Genomic DNA, 14,100 nt, shown 5'->3' with positions numbered 1-14,100 from the left:
GATGCTTAGTTCGTAAATTCTTCCAATGTTCCCTTTGTCGTGCAGTGTCCTAAAGTGTAATTGCATTAGTAACTAATAGAAGCACTAGTAACTAAAAACATGAGATACCAAATTCTAACTCAACCCATTGCAATCTTCGCTAAAAGCACTTCCTTGTCACTTATGTTTCCTTTAAAAATACAAATGGTCTCCCGTAATCTTTAAAAAGTTAGAAAAAAAACCTTACTCAAAGGCTTGCAAGCTGTGAGTTAAGTATTGGATCTTTCAAATGCAACATTAACGCTTTGCTTTCACTTTATGTTTAGCTTAAGCGACCGGTTTGGATGGGGCTCGAACCTTCGACGCCTCAAAGCCAATCTTTTTACCGAGTGCATACTGCATACTTATTGGTCACTTAGCTAACTTTATAGAAAAGTTTTAGGTGATTTTTGTTTGAAATGTAAACAATTAAATAGAATATTATATCGTTATGTAATTAATTGGTTAATCTAAAGTTAAGCGACAGCATTTAGTCTAATTCTCAAATAAAAATACTAATAACAATATGATTATTGTCCAACGAAATAATAATATTATTACAACAACTTCACAATAAGCTGTAAGTCAATAAAGCCGACGTAACGTGGGAAACCATATACTGTATTATGAAAATATTTATCATTTTTCAATGTTGCATGACATCAGTTCGATGTTCAGCAATTGAAATTATGCAATTGTAAACTTATTTAAGAAAATATCCAGCAGGTAACAATGTTGTATCCAACCATATTGTGACCAGTAAAGTCAAAACATGGATCATTGCTTTTGTTCATCGTTTTAAGTGATGAAAGGTTGTTTAGATCAATAAAGTGATACCCATTTAATTGAAAGGAGCATAGGACTTTAGAGCAGTTAGTGCGTAGCGTAGGTGCTTGCCTAAACACAATTTTTTTAAAGTTTGAAAGTTTAAATGGAAGGATTAAATTAAGTATTTAAATGGCATGGTTTTGGAGTTTGTGAATCTTTATTTTGATTGCATTTTACAGCAGAAAGGAAGTCAATAACAGGCCAAAAACAGATCAAATAATATAGGTCGAAGGTAAAAGTAGTACCATACTTGATTCATGTGTCGGGTATGAGAAGATAAGGTTCTTATTTTACTAATCTTTCGGCACTAAGGAGAGTAGGTGGCCAGGTTCCTTTCTTTCGGCTGCCTTTTCTTCAGCAATTATGCCCACCCAATTTATTACACCCTAGATAAAGGTAAGCTGTGTTTTCAACAACCAGGTTAAGCTAGGAGTCAAACCATGTTTGCATTATTGGAAAGCCAACTCGCTGCACCATCTCGCTTACGTTTTCATAGGCCTATCAAAAGCAATAAAATTGATTGGAAACAATAAAAAAGTGTCTCTAAAACTCACATACAACTTTTTTTTCCTTTAGGTTTTCCGGCTCACTTACGTTGTTGTATAAATACAATAAATTATATAATATTGAGAATAAAGGTTGGTTATTTTCACACAGTAGACAGAATGAAGAAAGAGGCGATTAAAGTTTACTGCAGAGTTAGGCCGGCTATCGGGCTTTCAAAAACTATGGAATATGAAATTGAAAATGAAACTGTCCGGAAAAATCAAAAAAACATAAAAATTTTTGTTCCTGATGAATATAGCTTGCGACACTCGCAAAATCAAAGTTCTTCGTACAGCTTCAGATTCAATGGAATTTTTGATCAAGATATTGAACAGGAAGAAGTTTTCCAAAAAGCGGCTACATCGGTGATAGACAACTGATTGAAGGGATACAATGGAACCATTTTTGCATATGGACAGACTGCAAGTGGTAAAACGTACACACTATCCGGAGAAAAGGACTTCGATGATGCAACAATAAAAACTCCACGGGAAAGCACAAGCCCAAATAGAAAAGCTGAAATATCTACTGAACAGAAAAATTTTGCGATCGTAAACGCATCTGCAGACATTGACCGACACAAATCGAAGCAATTAAAGACAAAAGATAGGCCTATTAATGACGTCGTTGTACCTGCAGCAAACAATGTAGCAACAACAGACCGAGCATTGAATCACATCCACACACCAACATTGCGACCCATCGGCAAGAGTTTAGGAATAATACCTCGGACAATATCTTACTTGGTGTCTTTTTTGTCAAAGTATGAAGCTGAAGCAGAAATGGCAGTTTCATATTATGAGGTATACAAAGAAAACGGCTACGATTTGTTGTTTAATTTGAGACATGAACAAAACTTGGCTAAACCAGATAAATTGCAGCAAATTAAAGCAATGACTGATGCAAATCACAATCTTCACTTGAAAAACTTGTCTCTCCATCGCGTGAGTACAGAAAAAGAAACTTTAGAATTGTTTGAATATGGAAATGCAACTAGACACGTTGCAGAAACCCGTCACAACGTTGCTTCTTCGCGGTCCCATTGTATTTTCACAATCTACTTGACACTAAAGCATCCCGAAACCGAAAAAATATTAACTTCAAAAATTCACCTCGTTGACTTGGCCGGATCCGAAAGAATGAGTAAGTCAAAGGAAACCAGTAAAAGAATCACGAACGAAGGGAAAAGCATAAATTTATCCTTGCATCATTTGCAACAAGTCATCGTTGCACTCAGCAAAAAGAAAAAGACTTCAGAAACCCACAAACACTATCACATTCCTTACAGAAATTCCACCATGACTTTAGTTTTGAGCGACAGTTTAGGAGGCAATTGTTGCACAAGCATGATTGCAACAATTAGTGCCGAAGAGAAAAACTTGGAAGAGTCAATATCAACGTGCAGGTTTGCTCAGAAAGTCGCCGCCGTGGCCAACAAAATTGTTGTAAATGAAATACAAGATTCAGATCTGATTATTTCTCGACTTCAAGAAGAATTAGAACAAATAAAGTGAGGCCTCTTTAAATTTTTTTGTAGCATGATTTTTTCCACGTGGTTTGTAATTTTATCCTTTTATTTCAATTTCGAGCTAAAGTAAACACTGTTTTTTTGATTTTCAGGTTTATAGCACCAACGTTTTGTATCTTGGAGTAAAGTAACTAATCATCAAAAAGCAAATATTAAAAAAGAATAGTCTTATGAAAAGTCTGTGTTTTATTTCAGAAAACAACTCGCGCTTGCTCTCAGCAGCAAAGTTTCGATTTCTGACTCCATCCTAACTGACGTCATGGTCACGAGGTTAGTTCAAATGATGCAAAACTATTTGAAAGACAATGATCCAAATGCTGTGTTGGACGTCGGATCAGATAAAATGGAACTGCAGTACTGCTTCAAAGAGATGAAACAGAGATTGATAAAGCAGACAGAAGCTAATAAAAAGCTTCGAGCTGCCCTGGTTGCAGAACAAAATAAAAAATCGAATATTTGTGTGATTTTGTAGATTTTACATACCGCAACGTCTAGATCAGTGATTTTTAACCTTTTTTTGTATTTTACCCTTTTACCAAACAAGATTACCAGATTTACCTTCAGGATATTCAATGATGATAATAATTATTCAAAAATAAAATTTACAAATTAATCGAGAATAAACAGGAAGCTGCAAAAGTTTACTTTCTAAACAGCAAAAGCGTGTAATGAATCAAGAAGCGGTGTAATCCACCAGGTAGCCTATCAGTGCTTTGAATATTCTTGCTCCTTTTTCTTCAACTGATTTGTGCGAATGAGGCTTCTCTGCATTATTTAGGCAATGTCAAATCTAAAACATGAAACCGACTTAATGTGTAACACTGTAACTTGAGATAGGCTAATTTGCACGTTATTTAGCCTACTATTTTGCCGGACTTTGACCAGGAATATTCAAAGCATTGATACCTGATTGTGGATTACACCGTTGCATTTGAAGAGCTGGTTGACAAAACAACAAGAGCAGCTGTTGCATTAAAATTAAATCCATGTTTTTGCTGTTAAGAAAGTAAACTTCAGTGGAACGGGCTTCAGGACAGCTAAACCTACTGTCATAAAAGATCTCAGGCACAAAACACACAGAAAAATATAATGCATTCATTCATGCGCCTTACAATCGAGTAAATAAGCTTTTACTATGAGGTGAACGGTTATAACTTTAACCCCAAGAACTAAACAAATTACCCTCAGGTTTAAATTTAGCATTTACCCCAGATTAAGAAATGCTGGTGTAGTCCAGGGGTCACCAACTGGCGGCCCGCGGCTGCATGCGGCTCGCCACGCTGTATCGCTGCGGCCCGCGAAAGGTATCAGCGTACAAGTATAACCAAAAATACTTTTCTTGAGGAGTTAAAGAGCACGAAGGCAAAAAATACTTTCCTGGAAGCATATTTTCGCTTTGCATTGCATACGATTCCACCGACCGACCAATCAGATTATAGTGCTAGGTGGGGGTTGCTTAAAGCTATTCCAATGCGATGTCCAGCCACACTGTCCCAGTGGTTGATTAAAATGTCTATTTTCGAATTTCGAAAATGTCTGTGAGCATAGGGTTGCTTATTTTAAGTTTGTAAATGTCCTGTAAACACTAGTGTGCGTTTCATCGTTAGTTTCACGAGCAGTGATCTCTTTATGCAAGTTTTTGTTGGCAAAATAGATCGGTGTGCCAACTCAATTTATAATAAATTGGCAAAAATATTATATATAAATTTAAAGACTTTTTCTGATTGTATTATGAAAATATTTAGCTTAGTTCTGCAGACTGTTTTTTTTTTTTTAAAGAAATAAGGAACGCTTCACGATTTTGCGTGTCATCCTTGCGCAGGGATCATGCAGATCTTCTCTGTATCGTTCCAATTTTAGTATTGCCGAAGCATGTATTGCCGAAGCATGTACTGCCGAAGCAAGTACTGCAAAATGTTGCAACAAATTCTTGCCACGCTGATAAGCATCGCAAGTGACAGTTGTCTATAATAAAAGAAAGACTTTTTATAGACTCTCACAAAAAGGATGAAAAACCAACTCATTGCTTTTTAAGAGGGAAGACTGTTCATGAATTACGATAGAATTACGATTTTTCGGTGATTTCCACAAGCGCTTGTTTCATGGTGCCTGGTTTCTTTCTCCTTGTTATTGGAGCCTATTTTTCTCTGATATGTTTGCCGGTCACTATTGTTGCCTATATTGCGATGTATCAAACATTTCCTTGTTTACTAAAATTGTTAATTGCAAGATATCTTTCGTGAAGCGAAGTGACAACACCACTCTTGCTTGGCGATGAATACTCTAATGAAACCGTTCGCCTCGCTATAAGTGCGCAAAACAAGTGGCCTCGTTTATTATGCATTGTTAAAAAAGTCAAAAGTGTTGTAAAAGGAGCTTGGTCTGGCAGTATAGGGTTGTTCGACTGATTTTGTTGCTGCGGTATTCTAAAATAAATATGAACAACATGTAACGCTGGATACTGGGTACGAAATGCGTTGTTTTCTAACATAGGCTAACTAAGAGTTAACCTACCTAAAATTTTATTAGTGCGGCCCGCCACAGCTCTCCTTAGTGCCAAAGTGGCCCGCATGCAAAAAAGGTTGGTGACCCCTGGTCTAGTCTAGATGAAGAATGCTGTTTTTATGAAGGAAGAAGATTCGGGCGTTTTTAAGTTTTTGATCTCAGAACATTAAACTGTACAGAATGTTGAAATATTGTAACCTTATTTATTGCTGTGGACTTGTGTTCACTTGTGTAGGCCTATACCAGGGGTGTCCAAGCTTTTCAGCAGGCGGGCCAAATTCGATTATGTGGAAGTGCCCGCGCGCCAACAATCTCTGATAATCTTGTTTTGTACAAAGAAAGGTGCATTATATTGTAATTGTGTTATTTATTGTCATTTTTGTACCACAAACCAATATGCAGATTTAATTGGTTGATATGTAAGCTAGGTTAGACCACATGGCCTATCACGGAATATAGCCTATCACTTAGGCCTAAGCTAAATAAGTCATCTGCTTTTCCATTATAAATTACACCCAGAAACTTTGTAAAACACAACTGTGTTAATGTGAAGGATAAAACTGACGTCTTGATTTCAATACACAGGTCAAGTCTGGTTCGGAGTAATATAGTGGTAGACAAGCGTTCAATGCCACGTAGTTGGCCGTCGTTCTGGTTTGATCTAAACTTTAGATTCTAAAGCGATTCTATAGTTCATAACCGAGAATGTCTGCTCATACTATGTTGAACTGAACAAGCTCAACATTTTGTGTGCAAACGTTTGCATTTTTGAAAATTTGTGTGTAGCAATAACTCCTTTTCAACTGCGGCAACATTCCGAAAGCGGACATTTAATTCGACTGTATCATAGCATCACTTATTGCTATGATCTTCAAGACAATGATAGTCGATTTCACAATTATGACGCAATAATGATTCCAACTTTCACCAGGCTTTTCTCCTGTCTGCAAGAAAATGGTTAGAATTTTTTAAATGCAAGTTGAATGGTATGATTTCTGTGGGTCCAAAATAACACATCGTGCAACAACGGGCGCGGTCATATTAAAACGTATCGCGGGCCGGATTTTGGACACCCCTGGCCAATAGTTTTAATATTTTATTGTATTGACTGTGAGCATTAAACGTTAGACCTAAACCAGCGTATTTTTATAGCTTTTGGTACTTTATGATATTAAGTTTGCTTTATTTTGATTTTGTTACTGGCGTAGTCTGTAGCGTTCAGAGGGAGGTTCGTGGGGTACTTTTAGACCCGAGCCCGGGAGAATTTTAGAGGCCCGGAACATTTTCAAGGGGCCCGAAAGCGTATTTTTTTAATATAGTTCATTTTTTAGAAGTGTCTTAATTTAGGGCCCCGAAGATCTCATTGGTCCCAAATTATCTTAACGCTCGCGGCGTAGACAATACAGTAGGCTATAGCAGAATCCTGTTAATACATCCACGGTTAATATAACCAACCGCTTATTACATCTAAACTTTAGATGTAATAAGCGGTGTAAACTTTTTGGAAAGAAATTATTCATTTATTCCTCATCATAAAAACTCTGGTTTATAAATTTTTCACTGTCTAACCTACCAATAGGGCAGTGCCCTAGCAAGGAAAACTGCCCTATATAAGTTATCAAGTGTCTACTGAGTGGCTGCCGTCCCACCAAAGTTGCCAGATTTTGAAGAGCAATATAATAATAAAAAAATACCAAACCAAAATACAACTGATTTTATATTTGAAAAATTCAAATTTGGTGACCTAGGAATTAAACACAAATTGCTCAACATGTGGTACTGTAGCACTACTTTATTTCTTACGCTGTATCCTTATTAACTAAAACGAAGGTAACTGCAGATTTACCTAAGTGGGCCTAGTCTCGTCTTTATTACACGTCTTTTATTACCTAGTCTCGTCTTTATTACATTTAGAACAAAGTAGGCTACCGTCAAAGTCTTTTCCTTTTCTGAAATTTTATTAATTGTCATACGATACGATACCGGTATGGCGATAAATGAATGACACAGGGTAAATTGGCTAAAATTAAAATCCCTTTTCTCTCAAATTGAAAATTTAACATTGTTCAAACAGTTGATACGGTAGGTATAAACATAAGTTAGTTTTTGCATGTACGTTTGTTTTTCAAATCTGTTCGGTGTAAACTTGGTGCGAATTATTTGTGTATTTTCTATGCATGTTGATTTTTTTCAATAAAAGAAATAAACTAACTGAACTAGTGTAGCCTAATATTTTTAGGCTCGGTAGCCTATATATTTTATTAGTAGCCTATCTAGCCTAGGTATGGCTCTTCAGAATTTGTCCACTCTGGGCAGACGATAGCCGCACGGTAGCCACGTATTCCCCACCACGTATGCTGTGAACCGTGAGCAAGTGTGTTGCTTGTTTTAGCCTACATTGCACAACGAAGAGACTGAAGCAGCATTGCTGAATAAATTCTGTATAGCACAATTAGGAATGGTGAAAAACGTTTCTTTTAGTCGTCGTTTTTTTAAACGTTTTATTTATATGTTTTTTTTTTGTTTTTGTTACTATTTCCAATTGTTTCAAAGATATTTTCAAGTAAAAACTGATTTCATTTATCCTAACAAACAACTGCAAAAGAAAGTGTTGAATTATATAGCTACTGAATAACTTCTGTAGTTTTGACTAAAGCAGCGTTTAGACTACATACGTTTTTCTTGCGTAAGTGCTCCGACAAAACGCATTGCTCGATCCATTACACACAAGTGAATGAGACTGTTCACATTACACATGTCCAGTATTTCGTGCAGTCGTACGTAGACAATCGCAAGCGCTCCAGCTGAGTGCAAGCTGAAGCTGACGCAACGGATCCTACCTAGGTAACGTATTTGCTATGTCAGCCTTAGGTAGTTTTAGTTGAAGTTTTGTTGCCGGGGAATTCTATTCACTGGGTGCCGCTGAATGGAAAGCAGTCCTGAATGCGTTGCTCAATCGCACACCTCGAGAATCGAACCAGGGTCGCCTGATCTTGAGCCGGGCGCGTAACCACTGAGCTAACGGGGCGGACATCTTCATCTACTTGTCCTCAGGTTCATTCTTGCAGAATACAGCATCTGGAATCTTCTTGAACAGAGCAATGACAGCCGAGACCTCATCGAAGAACTCATGCTTCATTGCCATTGGCGGATCAATTTGTTTCAATTTTTGGATCAATTTTGCACAATCGTAATAACAAAAATAGGCTGCAGTAGTTTTACTTAGAAGTTTTCACCAATAAAAGCTGTGCGCTGTAAGATTTGTTTCCTGTTATTTTGCCAACAGAAAATTTATTTTTACACTTCAGGTCATAGGCTACTTACTCAGTTACGGTAGCTATCAATATTCACGAAGCGAAAGTTTAATAAGAAGGAAGAAAACACAAAAATATTGCACGAAAAGACTTGATACATGCACCGAAAATACAAACGCTTTAAATGATAAACTTTATGACACAAGAACAGGGGCGCCGGAAGAGGGGGGCAGGAGGGGCAATGATGCCCTTTTAAGGTCATGTAAGCTACTGCACATTTTGCAATACGATATAACAATTTCAGCTATTAGCTTTTAGCCGAATTATAATCTTTCATTTCTGCCTCAAAACTATATTCACGACATAAAATTCTGCATCACAGTGGGTTAGCCTACATCATTATCACCTAGCATGATGCCCTTCTGTGCCATTGCTCTTTGTATAGGCTACCAGACACTTGTATTATTACTCGATGATGAGCTGATGCATAAACATTATCGCTGTATTGCTTAAAACTTAAAAAAAATTGCCCTTTTATCAACAAAAGTGCCCTTTTTTTAATCCTTCCCCCAGTCAAAAACTGTTCCGGCGCCCTTGCACAAGAAAGCTTCGCCAAGCCGCCCAAGCAGCTGCGTTTGAACAACAATTGCTCGTTAGCCTATTGCCTACAGGCGAAAATAATTGCAAACTTGCAATTTGGCAATTTAACAAAGAAAGATACCCTAGTTAGTATAGGTAGCCTACGCTCTTTGTATTTGCGTTGTTTGACGTTTTCATTGTAAAAAAAATTAATCGTTAAGAATCTATACAAACTGATGTTTATACATTATCACCAGATAAAGCTGAATGTCGTTTGGAACTCGGGGCCTACTTTTTGCTGGATGCACGATTTTGCTCTACCACAATTGGAGTACTGTTGACATCGTAGCAGACATGAGAATTTGCAGTGCATTAAATAGATTGATTGACTGTGGGAATCTTTATCCTCTCTGCTCGGACGGAAAAAACTTCTATGAAAGCTCAATCATGACTGTTTGAAATATTTTATCCACTAGATTTCGCTGAATGGAGAGTATTCCTTGAAGTGCGTTGTTCAAGCGCACATCCCCAGAGTCAAGGGCGCGGGAAGTTGGGGTGCTCAAGGGGCTTCAGCCCTCCCTAGAGCTAATTCAGCCCCCCCTGGAATTTTCTAAAATTGCTTCAGCCCCGCCTAGAAAATTCTGAAAATTTAAGGTAGCCTACATAACATATTTTCAGAAAATTATTCGAGCAATAATTGCTACGATAAATCGAGTTCCTGTTACGTGTGGTCGCGCTCATCATTCGCAATAAGAGTTGTCAATCACAGGAAGCTATAATACCTCGCAGTAGCGGTACCAGCCACCCTCCTTACTAGCACGGCGGTCCACCGTTTATTGGACATCATTCTGCAATATCCACTTTGCAGCATAAAACAGCAAGAGATCTGGTTGTTATAACGGAGTGCGGGCCAAACTTAAAGCATTATGCCCTGGATCAATGGCGTACGCAGGATTTTCTCAAGGTGGGGGGGCATTGGCAGTAGCGTAGCCAGGAATTTTGAAAGGGGGGATTTGACGACCGGCGAGCGAAGCCCGACGGCGTATTCTCCTAAGACGACACCCAGCGGCGGGGAGTCTGGGGGGCGTCCCCCAGAAAGTTTTGAAAAATTACTTTAAATTTGGTGCATTTTGAGAGCATTTTCAACAAAAATGTGGGTTTGAATATTCCTGTAAAATGGTGCTGTCAGGTGGCATAGCAAAAGGATAAGACCATGTTTTTTTCGGCATTTTTCGGAAATAAAGCTAAGTCTCTATTTTTTTGTTGTTGCTAATTCCTGGCTGAGATATTTGAATGTTTGGTATTGGCAAAACTCACTCTTTTAACACAGTTTTGTTTAAAATTAGACAAGTTTTTTTAGACTGTAAGCATCATTCCCAAGCATAAGGAAACTGAAAGCATCGTTCTCCATATCGTGATGTCACACAATGTAATTCAATTTATTTTTCATTGCTGGCGCGAACATGAAGAAAACGGCAAAGTAAACTCACGAATTTAGCACCAACAAAAGGGAAAGATGGCAAAACCAAAAGGTTTAAAATATGCACACGCGTGCCAAAGGAGGGGTTGTAACTTCCAAACCCCCCCTGGCTACGCCACTGGCCATTGATATTCCAGACGTCTTCATGATATCCCAGTATGGTTTTAGTTTAGACTTTATCCATTTCTTTCTCACTATAATAGGCTTACAGAACACTATACTACATTGGCATACCTGGGGTGGGGTAAGTGGATTGGGCCATGTATTTCGTATTGGATTAGTCTATACTAGAACAACATTGTTAATTGCTTTGACAGTGCAATCCAAAACATATTAAATGCCTTAATCTACGTCGTTAACTACTAAAACATTTTTAAGGGGAGGGGGGCATGGCCCAATGCCTCCCCCCTGCGTACGCTAGTGCCCTGGATCGTTATACATTCACTGCAGTAATCATGCTCTCGATTTAATTTTACAAGACGTTGTAAAGGAGGTGAGGCTTTTTGCAGATGCTTTAAACTTCGTTCACGGTGTTGCAGTTGTAATTCGTGAATCGATCGTCTAAATCAGCGTTTCTTAAAGCGGGCAAATCGCCCCCCTGGGGGCGATTTCGAGCACCAGGGCGACAAAAAAATCAAAGGGGGCGATCGGGGGGCGAAAATACTCGAAGGGGGCGAATTTATCAAACCACCAATAACAGTCCAACGCGCAAACAACAGTCCAACGCGCAAACCATTCACTGCAAATAGATGAATCCACCTTGACTGACAATGTATTGCTGCTGCTTGGATATGTGCGTTTTGTTCATAATATGAGAACAAGAAGAAATGATTTTTGCCCTCAGTCTTCCTACAGATATTCGGACATCAAGCATCTTTAATGCAGTAAAAAACTTCTACGAAGAGAAGAGGATTCCACTAAAGAATATTTTACAATGCGCAACTGATGGTGCTCCGGCAATGGTTGGAAAGCATCGAGGGTTCATTGCACTGATGAAAAGAGCAATTTCTGGACTTATTGCAATAAATTGTGTAATTCACCGTCAGCATTAGGTTGCCCGTAATCTCAGTCCTGAACGGCATAAATCACTGAATATTGTGATAAAATGCGTCAACAAGATAAAAGCGCATGCTCTCAACGACAGATTATTTCTTTCACTTTGTTGCCAAAATGATGAACAATTTGAACGTCTTTTATTGCATACCGCGGTAAGACGGCTTTCAAAAGGTGCTTGTTTGAGCCGCTTTTATGCCCTTTTTGTTTCAGTTATCGAATTCTTATCAAGCACTGACGCGACATTAGCTGAAGATGTGATAGGCCTACCCTTATTAGAAAATGACATCGCATATTTGGCGGACATTTTCAATGCCATAAAGTCATAAAGGAAGTAAACAAAAAGCTTCAGGCGGAAATGCTAACTCTCATCAAGTGCAAAAGCGTGATTACCCCATTCATTGCAAAGCTATCTTTATTCAAAAAAAATTTGGGTCAAAATGTCTTAACTCAGTTTCCCAATTTGAACGAGAGTGTTATTACAGAAGAACAAAGGCAAAAATACTGCTCACATTTAGACATGCTTCAAAAAGACACGAAACTTCGCTTTGCAGTTCTCGTGGACCTCCATGTTCCAAACTCTACAAACATTTTCTACCTAACCCACAGACATAGAAGTGGAACTTCAAGAGCAGTTCATCGATATGCAAACAGATGATGAGTCAAGAGTGAAATTCATAACTGATCGCTACGATTCGTTTTAGTGCCAGGTTGCTGGCAAATATATGAGCTTCTCTGGAAAGAAGCTAGAATGCGGATTTTATCGTTTTATATATGGCTGAAAAGGGGTTTTCGACTGTGACATTGATGCTTTCAAAGCAGAGAAATCGCTTGCTAGTTCATAAACGGGGTGATCTTGGACTCTATCTTACGAAGATGTCGTCAAAAATTTCAAAACTTTGTAAAAGTCGCCAAGCTCATCTATCTTATTGAACATTATCATGTTGCTGTCAATTTCGTTGATTAAATTCCCAAAACTAAATTTGTATATCACTTTTGACACTCTATTATCAATGTTTATTTTACTGGACAGAATTAGGGGGAGAAATTTTATTTCAACAACAAAAAAGGGGCGATAGACTAAAAAAGTTTGAGAAACACTGGTCTAAATGTAAATCTTTGTTCATGTCGCTTTTTGATTCCGATGAAGTTGCCTGCAATTTGCTGGGTTTGTTTCCTACTCGTTGACGCGTTCGTGCTTCTGCCCTCGCTCATGTTGTTAAGTGCTACCCTACCCTGTTTGGCTGTATTAATGTCTAACCCACATGACAGAAGATAGTGCAATGAAAGGAGACGCACGTGCAAAGATATTCAGTTTGGTAAAATAAGCACGCATGATGTGGCTTTATTTTGCGATTACCTGCAGCAATAAAGTTTTCCAGTTTGCAGAAGCCGTCGCAAAACAGCTCCAAAACAAAAAGATCTCTGCTTCTTAATCTTTGGATCATCACCATTTTCCGCAATCGGATCAAAAATCTTAGAAAAGATTAATCCGTTTCCATGCTTGTGGAAGCAGCGAACGTCTTTACGTCTGCCAATAACCTAAAGGCGCCAAAGATTCCCCAAGTGAGCAAAACTCTAGCAAGATTTCGAAACACAGAGGAATTGAATGGTTTGTCGTCTACGGGAGAAGGAGCGTGGAAACGGCAATACATCGAAGTCCTCGATTTTGTTCAAGCTGAGCTTGATCGAAGATTCGACCAGGTGGATCTGCTTACAGCAGCCAACAGAGAAGGCCCTCCTGAGCTGTGCAAATGGTGAGGAAAGATTTGATACTGAGATCAGTTTACCAGATGCCATCAAAAAAGATCGCCTAAACACGGAACTTACCTTGCTCAGCGATGTTGTAGGCCTAAGTGGAAAAACCGCAAATTCCGTTAAAAAAGTTGCTTGAGCAACGCACGTTAAGAACTGCTCTCCATTCCGCGGCATCTAATGGATGGAATAGTTCCCCGGCAACAAGACTTTAACAATCTGAAACTTCACTCTGTCAATCTCGGTGACCGGGCCTGCGTCAGTGATTCAAAGCCTCTACAAGTATGCGAAACTGCCTGGAATAAGCTCTGCAAGAAGCTTTCCCAGTCCGAGAATAAAGATTCAATCAATCAATCAATCAAAACTAAATCCTCGCAGACTAGATCTTTTCAAAGAAACGTGAAAGTTATGGAGCTCTGCTTTTGCCTCCCGGTTTCAACTGCATCATCAGAACGTTCTTTTTCTGCTCTATGGCGCCTGAAAACGTGGTTGAGAAGCTCAATGACACAAAAAAGACTTAGGCTACTCATCTTGTCGATCTCAAAGAACTCATG

General features: G+C 38.6%; 1 protein-coding gene and 1 non-coding gene across 2 annotated transcripts; one reads left to right on the top strand and one right to left on the bottom strand.

Moving 5' to 3' along the window:
• Positions 1 to 1,511: 1,511 nt before the first annotated feature.
• LOC145782347 (kinesin-like protein KIF6) lies at positions 1,512 to 3,392 on the top strand. The gene is made up of 3 exons (XM_082594132.1): positions 1,512 to 1,757; positions 1,812 to 2,902; positions 3,116 to 3,392. The coding sequence occupies exons 1-3, from the start codon at positions 1,512 to 1,514 to the stop codon at positions 3,390 to 3,392; spliced, it is 1,614 nt and encodes a 537-aa protein (XP_082450258.1).
• A 1,305-nt stretch (positions 3,393 to 4,697) lies between these two features.
• LOC145782657 (U6 spliceosomal RNA) lies at positions 4,698 to 4,804 on the bottom strand. Its single transcript, XR_014290880.1, has one exon. It is a non-coding gene; the product is annotated as a U6 spliceosomal RNA (small nuclear RNA).
• Between the last annotated feature and the right edge of the window lie 9,296 nt (positions 4,805 to 14,100).

Source organism: Aplidium turbinatum, chromosome 13 (genome assembly GCF_918807975.1).
Source record: "Aplidium turbinatum chromosome 13, kaAplTurb1.1, whole genome shotgun sequence".
Taxonomy (NCBI): domain Eukaryota; kingdom Metazoa; phylum Chordata; class Ascidiacea; order Aplousobranchia; family Polyclinidae; genus Aplidium; species Aplidium turbinatum.
Note: the sequence above shows the minus strand (reverse complement) of the source record. Positions and strands in the feature narration are given on the sequence as shown.